The 11,826-nt window shown below is 47.6% G+C and overlaps 1 protein-coding gene across 11 annotated transcripts in view; it reads left to right on the top strand.

Annotated features, from left to right (window-relative positions):
• Positions 1-292: 292 nt before the first annotated feature.
• The window catches only part of ZCCHC2 (zinc finger CCHC-type containing 2), a 50,753-nt gene continuing 39,219 nt past the window's right edge, over positions 293-11,826 (top strand). For 5 of the 11 annotated variants that reach the window (XR_014943595.1, XM_032442972.2, XM_032442971.2 and 2 more), the window contains exons 1-3: positions 300-1,453; positions 8,144-8,255; positions 11,455-11,531. Coding sequence is in view for 7 of the 11 variants with exons in the window: in XM_032442972.2 (XP_032298863.2) it covers positions 503-1,453; positions 8,144-8,255; positions 11,455-11,531 (1,140 nt within the window). In the remaining 4 variants the exon portion in view is untranslated. Of the gene's footprint in view, positions 1,454-8,143; positions 8,256-11,454; positions 11,532-11,826 lie in introns of all 11 variants that reach the window. The other 6 variants (XR_014943596.1, XM_032442965.2, XM_032442968.2 and 3 more) reach the window with 3 other exon arrangements.

The raw sequence follows: 11,826 nt of genomic DNA, 5'->3' as shown, positions 1-11,826 counted from the left end.
CACGCTTTTTGGCAGCAAATGGCGTTATTTGAGGAAAACCCCTTATTTTCTCTATCGGGGCTGTGAGGCGAGCTGTGGGGCTGCACCCGCACGGCTGAGGCAGCCTCCTGTCCCGCCTCGTGTCGCTCTGGCGCTCAGTCCGCTCGGGCCTCGAGCTCCAACGTTGTGTTGCCGGGTGCGCGCAGCGGCGCTCGCTGAGGGGCGGGGGAAGCGCAGCGGGAGCCGCCGCCATCCAGAGCCGCCCCTCCCCCGTCCCCACACACGCACCCGCCCCTTCTCCGCTCACCAGCCCCTCCCCTCGCACTCACGCGGACGCGCGCGTCGGGACCGTTGCTCCTGCGCGCCCCCGTCCTCCCGCGCCGGCAGGGCCGCAGCGGCATGAGCGCCGGCTCCGCCTGAGCGCCGGGCCCCGCCTGACCGCCGCCCCCGGCACCCGGCCGCCACCCGGCACCCGGGCAGCCGCCGGGCCCCGTCGGACGCTGGCGGCCGCCTCGCGCCGAGGATGCTGAAGATGAAGCTGCCCCTGAAGCCAACGAGCCACAGGGCGGCGGCGGAAGAGGCGGCCGCGGCGGCGCTGGGGCTGAAGGAGGCCGGCGCGGCCCCGGACCGCCACCCCTCGCCGCCTCCGCCGCCGCCGCCGCAGCAGCAGCAGCAGCAGGTGCCCCGGGCGCCGGGCCGCGGGGGAGCCGCCGCGGGGCGGGGGTGCGGGCTGGAGCGGCCGAGCCAGCTGCACGGCCTGGGGCCGGGGCCGGGGCCCGGGCCAGGCCCGCCGCCCTCCGCCTTCCCGGGCGGCTCCGGCCCCGGCGCGGCGGCGGCCCGCACCGACAAGGAGACGGTGTACGAGTGGTTCGGGCTGGTGCTGGGCTCGGCGCAGCGGTTGGAGTTCATGGTGGGGCTGCTGGACCTGTGCAACCCGCTGGAGCTGCGCTTCCTGGGCTCCTGCTTGGAGGACCTGGCCCGCAAGGACTACCACTGCCTCCGCGACTCCGAGGCCAAGGCCAACGGGCTGAGCGACCCCGGGCAGCTGGGCGACTTCCGAGACCCGGCCGTGCGTTCCAAGCTCATCGTCTACTTGGCCCTGCTGGGCTCCGAGAACCGCGAGGCCGCCGGCCGCCTGCACCGCCTCCTGCCCCAGGTGGACTCCATCCTGCAGAGCTGCCCGGCAAGGAGAACCCGGGCGGGCGGCGCCGAGGAGGACGGGGCCGAGGACGAGGAGGAGATGGTGGTGGTGATGGACGGGGCCGGAGAGAACGGACGGGGCCCTCTCCCCGCCGCACAGGGCCTGGGCTTCGGCGCGCAGGAGGAGCTGCTCCTGCTCTTCACCATGGCCTCGCTGCACCCGGCCTTCTCCTTCCACCAGCGGGTCACGCTGCGAGAGCACCTGGAACGGCTGCGGAGGGCCCTGTGCGGGGACCAGGAGGAGGAAGAGGGTTTCGGCCGCCACCGGGCCCAGGTAACGCCGTACTCGGCTCCTTGCTCTTCCCTTTCAGCCCTTCCCCACTTCCTAGCGGTTGAATCAGAACCCCCCCCCCCCCCTCCCTTTCCACTCCCACAGGGCTGTGGCTTTCTCTAGCTTTCTCCTTGCCCCCCTCCGGTTTTTAGGTTGTGTGTTGTGACATAATAACATAATAGTGCCTGAGCGTGACTTAAAGAAGTGCGGGGTGAATGGTTCTTTCTTGGCCGGACGAACATTGTGGTGTGCTTCTTCTCAGACCCTCCTTGGCAGGGTGTAGGATGCTGAGTGCTCATCGGGCCTGGTTGGCTTCCTCGCACACCACAGGCCTGATGGCAGGGCAGCTTAATTCTGCTCACAGAAATGATAGTAATAATGCTAGATAGAAACCACAGAACGTTCACCAGGGACTTGGGACAACGGGAGGTGTTGGAATAAATCTTATATGGAACCTGCTTTTCCTCCTCCTCCCCAGTGAGCTTTATATAGGGCTTGGCAAGGAGCAGGGCAGCACTTGAGGGTCGGTGTCTATACGGTTGCATCTCTCTGAAGCTGCATTCTATGAGGTGCTTCAGGGCCTCATGGCAAAGGCTTGGCTGTCATTTTAGTGCAGGGGCAAAGTGAAATGGCACAAGTGGAGCTTTTGTGGCAAGCAAAGCTCCATTTCTGGGTGGCTGTCAGGAGGCGGCCAGGCACATCTTGAGCACAGATGTGCCACTTGTTGCTGAAAGGCAGCAGTCCCAGAGCACTGACTAACCTTGAGTGGCACCGTTGTACCCTCATTTACAGCAGCTGTATTGAAGGGCAGGTTTGTCCCTTTGATGAATATCTGCTTTAAAAATCAGCCTCGTATTTATGCAACCGAGGCATTGTGTTGGGAGCTCTATGGTTTTCGGTCTATAGGTGGCCTCTCATGCAAAGAGGAAGAAAGGGCTGGAAGATGGATACTTCGAATGCAGATAGACTGTGAGGTTTTCATTGGGGACTTAAGAGGAAAAGGTGGAAAGCAGCACAAACAGTTGTTTTGAAGTCAGCCTTTAGTGCTGTCCCATTCAGCCACTGCAGCCCTGCTGAAATTGCAGCAGCCCCTTTCTCAGCCTGGGAAAGGCCACGCTTTTGAGTGCTGCTCAAAGGGGATGGGGATGAATTGTTAAGACTTCAAATATGCTCGGTAAATACTTGTATGGTTTTAAGGCCAAAGCACATTTGGCAGGTGACGGATCAGCGGGTGGATGTTACGGTACTGAAATCATAACGAATTCATAGCATAAGTCCAAAAAGTGTTTGTTTTGGCTCTTTGGCCTGCACCAAGTCTAGCTATCCCTACAAGTCCTTTCTCAGGGAGAGAAGAGGGGGCTGTGGTGATTTGCTTCAGTGGGAAGCGGTGAGGCTGGGCTCTGATCTCATGGGGTCTGAAGCACCAGGAGCTGGAAACACACCGCTTGGCCAAAGCTGGTGCCCCACGCACAGCTGTTCTGAGCCCCTGTGAGGGCATTGGGGAGCTGAGTGCCACAGACTACTGGAATTAAGGCTGTGTTGTGCAGCGTCCTGGCTGCGGTGCGAGCACAGCCTTCCAAGTTGTAGTGGTTTCATTTACTGAGGGAAAGCCGAGCGGCTCGGCCCAGCTTGGCTGAACATACGTATCACATAGTCCCTGCTCTGCACAGGGCTGGAGCTGCATCCCTGCTGTGGGGTTTTTTTTTCTTCCTCAAGTTGTAAATAGAGCAGAGCTGTTTCCATTTGGCATTAATGGCCAAAGGAGAGCGGAGGCATCGATGGGTTTTGCTGAGTGTTTTCAGTTCACGTGTGTAGCAGACCCCTTTGGCTGTCACTTAGCGTGGTTAAAGGTTTCCCTCTGCTAATATGGCCATACTGTGATATTGGACATGATTTAAAACCCTGTCAGGTGCCCTCCTTTAATCTGTGAAACGCAGTGCCTTCGGGGCACCGCATTCGTGCTCCGAGATGTTTTCTAAAGAGCTCTTTGAACGTTCCTGGGGCCGGCCTCAGCTGGGAAGGTGGCACGGAGCCTCCCACCCCGCTTCCAGCAGCACCTCGTGCCCCGGCCGGGCCCTGAAGGCCCCGATCCGCCCCTCAGCCGTGGGGCGGCGGCCGTGCCGTCCTCGCTCAGCCCGGGGAGGGGGATGGCGGAAACGGCCTGAGGGCGCTTCCCGCCCCTCTTCAAGATGGCGGCGGCGGGGCTTGCGCGCTCGTCACGTGCCCGCAGGGCGGCTTCCTCTCCTCCCTCCGGCCGGGGGCGGGGAGCCCCGTGTTGCATAACGGGACCCCGGGCACCCCTCCTGTGGTACCGGGTCTGTGCTGAGCGGTGCCCGGCGAGCATGGGAGGGAGCTAGTACCATTCTACGGGTGAAATAATACGCCCAACCGTGGTCGTGTGAGATCAGCTCTAGAAGAGATTAGTTCTGCTCCAGGCCGATCAGACAGCTCTCATGTACCCTTATGGCGTGAACCCCTTTGAGCAAGGACCTAACAGCACTCCATAGGAAAGATGGAGTGGGAGCCTATGCTGGGAGGTGTAGTGATAGGTCAAGGGGGATCGGCTGTTAGAGAAGGGAAGTTTAAGTGATACGTGTGTCCTAAATTCTCCGCTCCGAGGGCAAAGGGTCGTGGCACAGCTGTCCAGGAAGCTGTGGTGCCCCATCCCTTGTGGCGATCAAGGCCAGGTTGGATGAGACCCTGAGCAGCTGAGCTGGTGGTAGACCTGCCCACGGCACAGGTTGGAACTAGGTGGGCTACAAAGTCCCTTCCAAACCGAACCCAAACCATTCTGTGGTTCTGAGATGTGAATTGTGTGTGGTGTCCAACAATCACAGAATGACCCGGGTTGGAAGGGACCTCAAGGATCATGTAGTTCCAACCCCCCTGCCTGGCAGGGCCACCAAACATACACATTTACTAGATCAGGTTGCCCAGGGCCCCGTCCAACCTGGTCTTGAACACCTCCAAGGACGGGGCATCCACAACCTCCCTGGGCAGCCTGTTCCAGGGCCTAACCACTCTCCTAGTAAAGAACTCCCCCCTAACATCCAACCTAACAAGATAGCATTGTTTGAGTTTTCCAGGAGTTACAATACATACCTACAATGAGCAGTGGTGCTCAAGAGGTTCACCTGTGAAGAATTTGACTGATGGCTACATGCTCTGCTTACCAGAGTTTAAAGTTTTTTTGGTATATATATGACTTTATTTCCCTCCCTACCCGCTGTGATTTTGATGTTTTGATTATATATGTTTAATACATGCATAAAGGTCAAAACTGATTCAGTTTATTATCTGTCTTGCACAATTCCAGATCTCACATTTTAGTGCTGAAATGCTGAAGGAGGTCTGAATAGTTGCTAGCATAATAAATGTGGCCTGTGTTAGATGTGGGAGCGTTTAATCAGGCAGACTTGATGGTAACAGAACTGAGGTTCTATTGAAATAAGCAGTCTCCTGCAGGTAATTGTTTGGTGAATAGCATTATAATTAGCTGGCTTGAGGATTCTTTGCAGCAAAAGTCCCTACTTAGAAACAAAGGGAAAGTTTTTATTTACAGAATACATGGTTTAATAGGTTTCTATTTATAGTTTATTTTGTCTCTGAAGGGGAAGAGTACTTTTATGATTGATCTTCAGTGACTTGCAGCTGAGAAAGATACTAGAACTTGTGACTATGTGACCCCTTGTCTGAACTCTGTCCAATATGTCCGTGTCTCTTGTTCTGGGGAGCCCAGAATTGGACGCAGAGCTCCAGATTTGGCCTGAGCAGAGAAGAATCATAGAATGGCTTGGGTTAGAAGGGACCTTAAAGACCATGTGGTTTCAACCCTCTGCTATGGATGGGGACACCTCCCATAAGCTAATGCTGCATGACTGGTGCAATTGTGAAGTTGAAAGCTTGCAAACTTGCATGGGAGACGATCTATAGCATCAGCAGTTGTTATCATTGAACAGACTGTCAGAAATTGGATCTGCTGCTGCCCTGTATTTTTGCATTTGTGAGTATTAGATGCATGTGCTGCATTTCCATTGAAATACGACATAGCATAAATGTGCTATCTCTATATTCAAGCAACAGCAAGAGCTAAGTGATAGAGAGCAGTTACTGTTGCATGCAGTCTTGAGTCTCAAGGCTTCATCTTTACGCTCTTGTTATCAGGAGCAGGTTCAGCAGCACATATATAATGTGGAATTTCAGCTGTCTTACTTTGCAAGAAATCTTACTGAGCCTTTGTGCCAGCATGGCTACGTAGCTCTGCATCTGTTGTATAACAGCATGGCAATAAGGACAATAGCTTATAAAGATCGTTTGAAGTGAATCATAGCTTTGGTCCCACAGCTGGCACCAGGTCTCCCAACTTGGGATATTCTAGTCCTCTGTGATTCTATGAATTTAATGAGGATTACTCTGATGTTATTCAAATTTATCGGAGGTACAGATGTTGCATTGAAGAATCTGTGGTTGTGAGTTGATCCTTCCAAGGTGCTTTCTTTCATGTTTGTTTATTGGCGTCTGGCTTTGTTTTCCAGTTCCCACTTGTTCATGAACGACTAAGCTGTGCCGGTCTGCATCTGCACAGCCTGCGAGGTTGTTCCTAGCAGCACAACGACTGAAGTCTTGCAGAAAAACAAGCTTTCGTTTTTCGGCATGTAGAACCAATCAAGCTATTCCAACTGCTTTAAGCAGGCTTCCCTTGTTAGTGCTCATCAGAGCCGATGCATGAATAGCTCTTTTATGAAAGTGCAGTGCAAACATCAGAAGACTTATGTGCATCAATCCCAATGATTAGGATGCTCTCTGGTAACAGATTTCATTACATATTGTCAAACCGATACCAGCATGACATTTTTTCCATCAGCAGGCTGTGCTAATAGAAGGCAACGTGGACATCTGTTGTGTGTAGACCAGCTCACATATGTTAGTTTAACAGAGCAGTGTCCTCTTGAGCAGCATGACTCACCTTTGTCAGCTATTGATGCTTGTGTCCTGTGACTAAAAAGACATCTCAAGCGTTAGGTCTTTAATATAGAACTTGTTTCAACCAACAACTTGTTCTGGCTGCAATGCTCTCATCTAGATTGTGAGAGCAGGCAATTTTTATAGCACTGTCTTCTTCAATTTCTAAGGGAAATAAAGCTAACGCTCTGGCCTGTCACAAAGATCTATGAGATTATCAGATTAATTATCTGACAACTCATTTGTGGCCACCCACATTTCTTGCTTCACTGTATTTTAATCATTATCAGCAGCACTACGAGCCATGGTGAATCTTTACATGTAGAAAGCTTTGCAATTTCTTCACTAGGAGAGTGGTTAGGCCCTGGAACAGGCTGCCCAGGGAGGTTGTGGATGCCCCGTCCTTGGAGGTGTTCAAGACCAGGTTGGACGGGGCCCTGGGCAACCTGATCTAGTAAAGGTGTATGTTTGGTGGCCCTGCCAGGCGGGGGAGTTGGAACTACATGATCCTTGAGGTCCCTTCCAACCCAGGTCATTCTGTGATTGTCTGTTGGTTTGTCCCATCAGGAGTCCTTCAGGAAAAGCAAAAAGCCAACAGAAGCAACTTACATTCTGGCATTTATTTGCAAAACCTTTTGCTTCCTTTATTTAAAAATGATCAAAGTTCTGCCAAGGATTGATCTTCTGCCCGTTTTATGAAGGTTGTAATGGAATAACACTCTTCACCCTGAAGGAGAGGAAGAAACTTTGAACTTTTAATATGTATCTACTTCAAAAAGTACCCATTTCCGTCAGTAACTACTTGTTTGAAGAAATTCTAATAAGATATTTCTTTACTTGCTAGTTTTCATACAGACCTAAATATTTCATAAAGCTAAATACTTGCAGTGCAGTGAATGTTCTCCATCTAACTTACTTAGGTCACTTCCTTGAAATGTAGACTTACGTTGGTCAACTGGCAAAATCTCACAGTCTCATGCGGGTTGGAAGGGACCTTAGAGATCATCGAGTCCAACCCCCGGGATTCGAGCCTCTGTGTAGCAGAGCGGCACTTCTACCACTTGTGCCACAGGGGGGATTCGAATCCGGGCCTCCAGTGTTGCAAAGTGGCGTCCTTAAACACTGCACCACCAGAGGCACAACCTGTTACCTCTAAAGTCACTGGAGGCATTATGCTACTTTGAATTTGATGTTGGTTAGTTGGTTTGGTTTTTAACAGCATTTGGTCACTGGAGGATAAGTAAATGGATTCATAAACACTTTATTTGGGAAAAATTATATAGGTTCATATTAGTGATGGGACTGTATTAGTGATGGGACTAGAAGGAATGGCCTCAAGCTGCACCAGGGGAGATTCAGGTTGGATGTTAGGAAAGATTTATTCTCTGGAAGAGTGATCAGGTGCTGAAACAGGCTGTCCAGGGAGGAGGTGGAGTCATCACCCAGGGAGGTGTTCAGTAAACATTTAATGTTGTACTGAAGGACATGGTTTAGTAGGAAATATTGGTGGTAGATGTATGGTTGGTTGGGATGATCGTGGAGGTTTGCATTGTCAGCCTAGTTTGTTCTCCGACACTGAGAGACTATTATAACTATATAAATATTACTAATATGCATAACTAATATAACCTATGGGAGTGTTTTCCGCTCTTAAGAGTGTGCTTGGATTATTCACATTCTATTAATACACTTCCTTATATATTTATATTTTTTTTTTCCTTCTCAATTTAGGATGACTTTTCCCGCAGTGATTGCACGTCAAGTAATGAGACCAGTTTGCTAGAACGGACCACAACACCTCATGATGGACTACCAGTGGCTTCCCATAGACCTCAACGAGAAGGTATGTAGTCCAGTTTCTTTTGAGGAGTACTTTGATGGTTTTATTTTGAAGGTGAAACTCACCTCGGAGCTGTGGAAGTCTCGGTTAGTTTGAGATGCTTGTAACTAACCAGCTCTTGTATCTGTCTTTCTACTCATCTGAATAAGAATCTGGAGTGGTTGGTAAGTTTGTTAGCTTCTCTGCTCATTACTTGGTCTTTTCTTTATTATGACATATTATCATCCTTGTTAGTTGCTAAATATTAGTGACTGCATGTATGAAAACTGTTTGGAAATGGGCTTCCTCCTGAAAAAAGAGATGTGGCATTTGGGAGAAGGCAAGACAATTTAATGTCACTATATTAGCATTGTTTAACTTTTTGAAGCAAAACTAAACGTGCTTTGAGTCTGTGAATGGCTTTTGCTGCATCATTCAATTGTATTTGATTAGTCATAAACAACAAAGGAATAAAGAAGGGGAAAAGACATATTAGGAGGTTTTAGAGGAATGGTAGTTTGGAGAAGTGGAAGAACTTACGAAGTAAATTGCCTTTTGGTACTGCTGGGAAGAGTAAGGATAGGGCTACAGAGCACGATCAGAACGTTAGTGCGATTGCTAAAACACTTTGAAGAAATGAGCAGTATTGAAAACAGATTTATTCTTCCCTTTTATTCTTCAACAAGATTAGCAGCTCACTTGTTTACTCAAGGGAAGCTTACACTATCTTCCAGTTAGTGAGGAGCTAGTGATCTGGGAAGAGCTTGCTATTCTTTTGTCCTGATAAATGTCCTTTTGTGGGGGTTTGATTATTGTTTGAGAGTTTTAATTCCTTGGGAAAAACAAAACAACAAAAGCAACAACAACAAACAAAACAGAAAGATTATGTGAGATTACAGACAACAGTCATATTTGAAAACCTACTGTAGAGTTCTAAGTACAGAATGTTCATCTTCACAAATTAGAAACAGAAATGGGAGACTCAGCAGCAGCATTCTTGAATTAAATAACAGAAGCAGAGCAAAGCTGAATAATTGAATCTACCTAAGTGCTTAAATACTTCTCAATAATCGTATTATCATATTAACAAATGTGAGGGATCAGAATAATTCTGTGATAGTGATATGTTAGGTTTATGATAGAGGGTCCATGCTATAGTCTCCTTAGAGGGTTAAAAACAGCACAGATCATAAAAAATTGTTTTAGTTTCAGTGATACTGGTTCCCTGAAATCTTAAATAATACTTAAAATGGAAACAGTGTCACATATGCTTGACTTTATCATCCTGACTGTATGTGCTGCATTGAGAACACATTTAGAGATGCAACATGCCTCATTGACTCATGTATTCAAACAATTCTTCTTGGTCTAGCTGTTTAGAATATTTAAAATGTGATTCTGGAAACAAGGTTTTAAAGTAGGCTATTGAAACTGTGAAGCTAAGGTTGTCCTGCAACAACACAGTAATTACCTGTTGTGTCATTTATTAAGACTGAGCATTAGCTGCAGCAAGTGACATTGAGGAAGTTGAAGGTACTACCATCTTTGTGGTAGAGGGCAAATATATTTAGTGTTGATAACATCCAGTAGATCAAAATAAACACAGTCTTATTAGGAAAAAAAAGCATGTCTATATGTGAATATTAATGTTGGAGATTAGTTTCTGTAATGAATGTATGTTAAATATATGCATGTAGGGGACTAATGGAAATTAAAACATTATTCTTAGTTCCAGTCATGGGAATCAACTTTTTAATTAACTTTTGAATATCAGCCCAGCTGATGTTATTGATTTAAACATTGGCTGTTAAAAAGATTCAATTAGCCAAGACTAATGTTAGGCCATAGCCTTTCCTAGTAGCATCCTTAGCTCATCCTGTATTTCTTTGATTTTATAGTAACTAATCTTCATTAATTGATAGAAATGAACCAGTTGTCCTGTTATTTAACTTGCAGGTAGAGGATCACAGCCAATATACACACTGTTCCAACTCAGTATTTGTCATTATTCCCAAGAAAAGAACAGTTGTAACACTACCGCAAGGGTTATGTGCTTGCTTATTGTTCTATTGAGGACACTGCATCTACTTGGTTCTCATAGGTCTGGCACATTCAGATAGGGATGATACTTCAAGGTGATTCAAATGGGTGAAATGGTTATTCATTAAACTCCAAGGATATGCTTTGTAGCAAGTACATGTAGGAAGTTGGTAGTTGTAGCTGTTATGAGTAGTTCCCAATATATGTCTCATGGGGGGGGGGGGAGGGGGAAGTACTTAAGAATTGAAAGGAAGGTGTTAGCACTGTAAAGGGAGAATTTATGATGTATAGTTGGTGGAGCTGTTATTAAATAAGATTTTTTTTACTTGTTGTGATGGTGCCTGTAAAGGAACAGCGTTCTGCTGAACTCTTAGAATAGTGTAGCAAAAAATCTTATACACCCATCTCAGCTATATACAGATTTTTTATGTACAGTATTACCTTGATAATGTTCTGTGCTCTCAAGAACATTTCCAGATCTTGAAGGCCATGCATTGCTGCTGTTTATGTCGCAGCCAGAACCTGTATCCTAAGTACAGTGCATTTCAGGGAAGGAGTGTTGAAGCAGCAAGTGCTTTAAAGTGCTCTGCTTCTGTTTCAGCCCAGTCTGTTGGTACTCTGTCTGATGTGATTACAGTGGCCTTCTGCTCTTTGTTTTCTCTTTGCTAACGCTCACTTCTGTCTCCTTGAGGCCTTCACCGAGACTTTTCTTCCACCTAAGTGTTTTTAGAAATGTGGTTCTTAGTTTGCTCTCACCACTACTTGATATTTCAGAAACAGATGTGGAAGACACTGTCACCAGGTTGTTTGGTTTGGGATTTTTTCAGCACTTGTTACTTCTCAGAATAAAGATGCATATTGACGTTTTTTCATTATCTTTTTCACTTCCAGTGGTTACATTGTTGTATGGATGTGACTTTAGGACTGAGTAAGGTCTTGGTTAATGCACAAATTCCTTTGATCTTCAATGAAAGAACTGTGGTCAGGTCAGAGAAATACGCTGTAGAGAACAAGGTTCTACCTGCCCCCTACGGTTTGTTACAGTAAAATAGCATCTGAAAAGGAGGGAGGTATTCTGAGTCAGTAAATGTATGGCACTTCTCAGAGTAGTTAGATAAGCAGGTATGTTTTTAAACTGTAATTTTAGTGTAAAATTTTAGTTGGTAAACTCTTTTTCTTTCAGCTGTACACATTGAGAAGATAACCCTGAAAGGAGTACCAAGAAAAAGGGCTGACAAACATCTGGAGTACACATTCAAAGTAAGCAAATAACCTCCGGCACACCAGTGTCTTCATGATGTCTGTGCACTGAAGAGTCATACAGCTTGTTTCATGTACCTGCTCAGAAGGACTTTTTAAATTACTTTAGGCTCTCCAGAAATTCTTGAATTGGCATTTCCTTAGCAAGGATTGACTAACATCAGTCGTATGGCTGATAGATGTGAATCTGGTAGGGTACAAGATCTGCACACAAAAGAATGATGTAGATCAAAATGTTATAGCTAATGTTACTGATCATTGGATGTGGTCATGGGACCTCTTTGAAGTGGTCAAC

The sequence above is a fragment of the Coturnix japonica genome, chromosome 2 (assembly GCF_054131305.1).
Source record: "Coturnix japonica strain WE chromosome 2, WE-NBRP24, whole genome shotgun sequence".
Classification (NCBI taxonomy): domain Eukaryota; kingdom Metazoa; phylum Chordata; class Aves; order Galliformes; family Phasianidae; genus Coturnix; species Coturnix japonica.
This window is presented reverse-complemented; position numbering and strand designations above follow the sequence as displayed.